Source organism: Nicotiana tomentosiformis, chromosome 6 (assembly GCF_000390325.3).
Source record: "Nicotiana tomentosiformis chromosome 6, ASM39032v3, whole genome shotgun sequence".
NCBI lineage: Eukaryota > Viridiplantae > Streptophyta > Magnoliopsida > Solanales > Solanaceae > Nicotiana > Nicotiana tomentosiformis.
This window is the reverse complement of record NC_090817.1, coordinates 31,575,154-31,582,494: the sequence shown is the minus strand read 5'-3', so window position 1 is coordinate 31,582,494 and position 7,341 is coordinate 31,575,154. Positions and strand designations below refer to the sequence as shown.

The 7,341-nt window shown below is 37.0% G+C and overlaps 1 protein-coding gene across 1 annotated transcript in view; it reads left to right on the top strand.

The window, feature by feature from the left end:
• The first annotated feature begins 1,301 nt into the window (after nucleotides 1-1,301).
• LOC104104297 (phytyl ester synthase 1, chloroplastic-like) overlaps nucleotides 1,302-7,341 on the top strand; it is a 40,799-nt gene continuing 34,759 nt past the window's right edge. Inside the window, exons 1-7 of the mRNA XM_009612349.4 lie at nucleotides 1,302-1,979; nucleotides 2,210-2,261; nucleotides 3,172-3,227; nucleotides 4,104-4,262; nucleotides 4,359-4,463; nucleotides 5,052-5,158; nucleotides 7,119-7,240. Of these exons, the coding sequence (XP_009610644.1) occupies nucleotides 1,589-1,979; nucleotides 2,210-2,261; nucleotides 3,172-3,227; nucleotides 4,104-4,262; nucleotides 4,359-4,463; nucleotides 5,052-5,158; nucleotides 7,119-7,240 (992 nt within the window). The 5' untranslated portion in view covers nucleotides 1,302-1,588. The remainder of the gene's footprint in view (nucleotides 1,980-2,209; nucleotides 2,262-3,171; nucleotides 3,228-4,103; nucleotides 4,263-4,358; nucleotides 4,464-5,051; nucleotides 5,159-7,118; nucleotides 7,241-7,341) is intronic.

Sequence of the window (7,341 nt, the reverse complement as noted above, 5' to 3'; positions counted from 1 at the left end):
TAGTTTGAAATGTGAGAAAAGACCCACAATTTTATACGAAGACAATGCTGCATGCATAGCCTAATTGAAGGGAGAATTTATAAAAGGAGATAGAACGAAACACATTGCACCAAAATTATTCTACACACACGGTCTTCAGAAAAATGATGACATTGATGTGCAACAAATCCGTTCAAGTGACAATACGAAAGATCTATTCACTAAATCTTTACCAACTTCAACTTTTGAGAAGATGGTATACAAGATTGGAATGCGAAGACTTAATATTTGAAACAAGGTTTTCATCAGGGGGAGTAAAATACGCGATGTACTCTTTTTTCCTTATTAAGGTTTTTTCCCACAGAGTTTTCCTTATAAGGTTTTTAATGAGGCAGCTAGTAATGCGTATTACTAAATATGTGTACTCTTTTTTCTTCACTAGGATTTTTTCCCACAAGGTTTTTTTCTAGTAAGGTTTTAATGAGGCACATTATCTTTTAATGAATATCCAAGGGGGGGTGTTATAAATATATTATATTATGGATGTTCATTTAGTACTCCGTTGTAAATAAGCTTCCTGAAGAAACTTATCCATATGAGACTCCGCCGTAAATATGTTTATCTATTTAGTACTCCATTGGAAATAAGCCTCCTGAAAAAGCTTATCCTTTCGGTACTCCGTTATGGATAAATATTACCCATGGTAGAGGATTATCTATATCTGGCACAACAGCTTAGAGTAGCAACTTACAAGCAGCTTACACAGCAGCTTACAAGCAGCTTGCAGCAGCAGCTTACAAGCAGTTTAAACAGCAACTTGCAGTAGCAGCTTACACAGCAGTTTGCAGTAGCAGCTTGCACAACAACTTCCTTTCTTCTATAAATAGAGGAGAATTCAATTCATTATGTACATAAGTTTGAAGTTTGAATAATATATCAGTTTTTCTCTATACTTGTCTTTACTTTACTGTCTTTATTTTATAACATATACTTCCTACTAATTGTTTCTCTTCTTTTTTCTTTTTCTTTTTCCTAGTGCCTTCTAGTACCTAACCTTTATAAACATGTTTTATTCTAATCCACATATTGGTTTTTCTGTTTGGCACAAAACCCCACCCAAGGTGCTACTGGTGCTACATGTGCTAATTGGTTTTCCTTATACGTCTACCAATAGTTTTACGTGTATTATCAACAAACAAATATCCCACAATGATTTGTTTCAGTCGTTCAAGTAAACCCACGTCTCTTTTGCCTTTTTGGTAAACCCCGCTTCCCACATGCTCCCGTAACGTATGACTGTATGTGTATATCACTTTCACACTCAATTTAAGTGGATTCTTGTCTGTTTTGTTCTATCTCAGCACTAAAGAAGCTTAAAGCCACAAACTCTTTTTCGCTTTTGTTGTCAACCTCTGTTTCACACAGCTGATGTACCTCAAAATTTTGTGGATTTATTTTTCTTGCTTTTTTATTGGGAAAACTAGCCATCATTTATAGAAGAAAGAAAGGGAGTAAATAACACATTTTGCTCACCAATTAAAAGAATAACACTGTAGTAAAAGGAGCTTGAGTTTTCAGTTTTTTTTTGTGCAGTTAGTTAGACCCAACCATGGCTTCAATTGTGCAGAGTTTGTGGGCTTCCCCTTGTTTGGCTTGGAATTCAGATTATAAGACTAAGTCATCTCGAGCTTACACGAGGTGTTTAGCCAGCAGCAGCAGGGACTCCACATTACAGTCTTCTGATTCTGTTAGAGTTAACGGTGTGTCCTTTGTTGAAAATAGACCTTTGATTGATGTGGGAGATGGTCATTTGAGGAAGGAAATTGTTCAAGAAAAGTTGGAACCACTTTGGGATGATGGATATGGAACACAAACTGTGAGGGATTACCTTGAGTTAGCGGAAGAGATTATTAAGCCTGATGGAGGTCCGCCGCGGTGGTTTACACCCATTTCAGCTGGCCCTCCTCTCAGAAACTCACCTCTTCTTCTTTTCTTGCCTGGTAGTAATTTCTAATATTTAACCTGTAATGCCTAAACACAGTTACTAGGAAGTATTATTTAGTTTATAGGTAGAGATGATTATTAATGTCAGAAAGGTAATGCTCAAATTTGAGCTGGAATTTCCTAGTTCAATTTGCTGAACCATGCAGATGTATCTGTGCATTGTACTTCTGCGGAGTCTTTATATATGCTTTTTCAATATCTAACCCTAGGGTATTTCAACATGTAGGAATGGATGGTACTGGATTGGGTCTTGTTTTGCATGAAAAGGCACTTGGAAAGTAAGTTAACCTTGTCCTATAATATTTAATTGTAGTTGTATCTAGTTCTAGAATCATGCTTTCACTGATTATGAGAAGGCAGTAAATGAGCACAACTATAAGAGTACTATTACTTTAGTTGGCAACTTAAATCACGGGGAAATAGTTAAGAGAAGAATAAGATCAATGCCAATTACGGGGCGTAGCTTAGCTCAGCTCGTCTAGTGCACTTAATTTTTCTGCATCCTCAATGGTAATTTGTACAGTAGATGTTCTCTTCTTGTGCTAAGAAGATACAGTAAGACCTTTTGTTTCAGTTTGGTAGTCTCTGTCATGCACTGCAGTTGCCTTCTTCATATTTTTAAAGCTACAGGTTCATTCGCATGTCATGATTTTGTGGCTATGTCTTCATGCCATTTTTCGGTTTTGAGTTAGAAGCAGCAAGCTGTGAATTTAATTATTTAAATTACATAACCTTGAATTTTGATAGACAAGTGCTGTGATTGTGCTCCAGGGCTTTGGTTCAGTGGTATGGACACAATGCATGATGTGTGAGTCGAAATGTGGCCTGATATTTAAGTAGGAGCAGGATAGAGAGGCGGGCCCATGTTTCAAAACTTGGCCAACTGTGACTCGGACAACTAACTCAAAGGGCATTTCTAGGCTATTAAAAAAAGTGATGTGTTTGTTGAGTCTGAAGAACTATTGTTTGATGCCACTCTTCTGTGAAATGGTTGTGGTTCATAATGGCATTTTAAACTTATTTTTCCTTCAGTTATTGTGCTTAATCTAAACCTGCAGTAATAATCTCTAGCATTCCAGTACGAAATTCTTCTATTGAGCAGCTTCTGTAATGCTGAATCCTTTGCATAATGGAACTGCCAACCCCTTTTCTATCAGAGTGCACATATTGATCTAAGGTTTCTTGCAGAGTCTTTCAAGTTTGGTGCTTGCATATTCCTGTATATGATCGAACACCATTTGAAGGTATACTTTTTTCTCCCTCTATTTTGTTCTTCTGGTAATTTTGCTATGTTAAATTGAGAAGCAGTCTACTGTGAATTCATGATGTTTATATGTGCACCATACATCAAACTCTTAGAGACATTGTTGTCCAGTCAAAGAAAAAAGGAGTCACCTTAGGATCTTAACGGAAATACCTCACTTCTGGAAGTTTAAATAGAGCCATAGGTTGGCATTGGGGAGGTTGAATGGAAGGAAATAGGGTGACTCCTAAACGCTGACAAATTGGATGTATATGGAAGGTAAGGCTTCAGCGTAGAAGGCCATAACAGAACATATTCTGGATTTTTCTCTTATTCATTTATATAACTTTTGCTGGGTGGATCCAAATAACTAAGCAATTTGGATCTAAGATCAGGAAACAAATTCCTAAGAGATTTTTACCTTCATTTCCTTAATTTTTTTTTCTTTTGAATCTTTTTTCTTCTTTTCTGGGAGCTCCTTTCGTGCTGGGGGTATGGGGTGGATGGTGTTGACGGGGATGAGTTGGGCGCAGGTTGGAAGGTTCAGAAGGTTGTTTTCATCTGTTTAACCACCAGCCAAAGGCTTAAAGAGTTAAATAAGATGTAAAGGTCTGTCTTCCTTCTTTTGATCTGGGAGAGTGGGGGTGAGGACGAAAACCTTGAAGGTTAGAACAAGTTTTTTCTGTTTATCTTTGGGGTGGGTGGACTTGATAAGATGGCTCTCTTTGTTTGTGAATTTGGACTTCAACTATGACTTGCAATATTTCTTTTTTATATGTTTACTTAACCTGAACACGATTCTGGCTTATGGTGCTTATATCTGTCACAACTGGAAATCGATTAGAACACTTATTCTTTGAACTTCAATTTTTTTTAGAGCTGGTGAAATTTGTTGAGACAACTGTAAGGATGTTGCATGCCTCATCTCCAAACAAGCCAATTTATATAGTTGGAGATTCATTCGGAGGATGTTTGGCTCTTGCTGTTGCTGCTCGAAACTGTAATATTGATCTTGTTCTGATATTAGCTAATCCAGGTCAGACATCAGAACAAAACTTTTCTCTGATTGTAATTCCGATGTGGAGATCCACAATGTCCTAGTATGGTTTAACTGTTTGTTATCATCTTTCAGCAACTTCATTTGGCAGGTCACAACTTCAACCTTTGCTCTCTCCGCTGGAGTCTTTGCCTGACGAACTTCATGTTACAGTCCCATATCTTCTGAGCTTTATTATGGGTATAATTCTCCTGTGGCTGAGAATATTACTGTTTCCAGCTTCCAAGTTTAAACTTCATGCATTTATTATGTTATCTCCTATTATCAAAATAAAATAAAATAAAATATTATGTTACCTTCAATTGCCAAGTATAATTACGGCACATAAATAGGAATGTTGCTTTATCTCTGACCTTGATAAGATTTCTTGTGCTGTTCCTATGTATTTTAGTCCTCAAGTGTTAATTGATGGTTGTTGTTTCCTCTTTGTTTGTTGGAAAGTTTTTCCGAGGTGACATTAGTAGCAACTCCCTAAGATATCTTCTGTTAGAAACATTGTACTGATTAAGAATCTTGATTACTCCAGCTGCAAGTAGTTGGGGAACTTTATCAGAACTCGTATAACTTGAAACTACTAAATAAATTCAAGGCTGAACTGATTATAGATTCTACTTTTTGTTAACTTTTTCCCAGTTTCTAAATCGTGTTATCAAAAAGAAATAGATATGGAATAACCTTTCGTTGTATCTTTTTCTCTACCAACATATGCAAGTTGTAGCTTCAAGTTTTTTATATAGTCAGAAACATAATGTGCTTTTGCTTCATCAGGTGATCCAATGAAGATGGCTATGGTTAACATTGATTCCCTGCTACCTCCTAAACAAGTTGTTGAACAACTCTCTGACAACCTCACTGCTTTGCTTCCCTGCCTTTCTGTATGTACTTATGCATTATTTTGCTTCTTATTGCATACTTCTTTCTCTTTTGCTACAAATAGACTTTTGCAATAACTATATGGTTTTAATATGATCATAAAGAAGGTTCACTTAGGGTGTGTTTGGTATGAAACAAAATGTTTTCCTTGTGAAATATTTTCTTGGAAAATAAGTGATTTTCTTACTTATTTTCTGGTGTTTGGTTAGGTAGCTGAAAATATGTTTTATAATTTAAGCAAACACCGTGGGAGACGAAATGCATAAGGGCGGGGAGGGTGGTAGGTCGGGGTGGTGAGGGTAGGGGGTGGTTGGGGGGCGAGGGTGGTGGCAGGGTGGGAGCGTAGGGGTGGGGGTGGAAAGGGGTGGCTAGGGGAGAGGGTGGGGGTGGGGGTAGCGGCATAGGTAGGGGTTGGGTGTGGAATAGTGTGGGGAAGGTTAAAAAAGAATTTTGAAAAATGTTTTCCCTTCTAGGAAAGTCATTTTCCTCCAATTGGAGGAAAGTGAATTCATGAGGAAAATATTTTCCAAAACATTTAAGCCAATCAAATATGGGAAAATGTAAAAAACATTTTCCAGAAATTGTTTTCCGTCATACCAAACACACACTTATAGTGCATGTTATTTCTTCATTCTTCTTATAAGAAATATATTAGCATAGTATTCTCTAAACTTGACTGAGCTTTTCATGTTATCTTGGTTGTAATCCCAGTATAGGTTTGGCGATGAAAATGTATACTTTTCTGATCATCCATATTTTACCTTATAATCTCATGTTTACTAATTGGCTGCAAATGTGGTGCCAAGACAACGAATAGCACACCACAGGAAACTCACTTTGCAGCTGTTACCAGGAAAAAGTTTTTAGTCATCTGGTTGCATTTGTTATGTGTCCCTTAATGTGTCACAGGATTTTTTGTTTGTAGTTTGGGAGTGAGGCTTAGTTGATTTGCTGAAGTGGTTGCTTGTTGTCTTCCATTCAGTACGTCTATTTAGGAGTTGGAAATTCTTTATATTGATTTAGTGTACTCGAATGTCCAGAAAACTTGTGAGGACAGATCAAATAATCTCTCCTCCTCTTAGTATAGATCAAGATTTTCTGTAATATATGGCCATTGTATCTTCGTGAAGAAATTGGGAAAAACTAACAACGGGGTCATCAATTCAATTTTGAGACCTCTTGTTTAAAGGCAAATTGGATGAAATGAAAGGAGAAGTAACTTGGGGTTTTTATAAAGGACTGGGGCCTCAAAGTCTATCAGAGACATCTGTAGATGCTAGAGCCTAGGCAAGAGGAAACAACAGCAGAGAAAGGGACAGAGTTGAAGATAAGGAGGCTCGAGTTGACACTAGTGGCATTTTCTCTTTAGAGGCTTCTTCTTTTAGACCTATGAGTAGCCGGCTTTACAAGTTAGCAATTAAATAGAAGACCAGACTACAATGAAATATTCCATAAAAGCTGCATTTTCTAATTTAGGTGACAGAAGAAGTGAACTCACAACTAAGTTCTTGTTGTGCACATTGAAAAATACAAGAGTAGGCCCTCTATAGCTTTTGTGTTACCTTGTATGCGCATTTGTAAAATCCTTTAGAAAGTTGAAAAATTCCAAATGTCTGAAAACTATCCAGAAAACAAATTTGTTTTGGCAAGGGGGGGTAGAGTAATAATAAAAAAGTAGTAAGTTTGCAGTTGTTTACAGGCTGTGGTTTAACAATTGCAGTTGGTGGAAAAGGGTCTTGAATGTTTAGCAGGTGTTTTAACATGGTACTGGCCAATTATTTGTTATCAATTATTATAACAAAAAAAAAATGCTACTGGTCTTTCTGATGCTGGGCAGTAAAATATTTTAAGTTTTCGCCTTCTTATGCTTGGACAGTCAAATGCTACTGGTCTTTTTGTTCTGTTGGTAATTAGATATGGAGTCATATTCACAGTGTTGTATTCCACCTCGCCTTTCTTCAGGGTTTGGCTGATATCATACCAAAGGAGACTCTTCTCTGGAAACTGAAGCTTCTTAGATCTGCTTCAGCTTATGCAAATTCCCGTCTCCATGCTATTACTGCTGAAGTACTTGTGCTCTCAAGGTTTCTTCTCTGTCTTACATTAATTCATATTCTCTATTGGTCTGTGTGGATTTCTTTGTGCGATACGTACGTTAAAACTTTAGATCACTTCTGAAGATTCG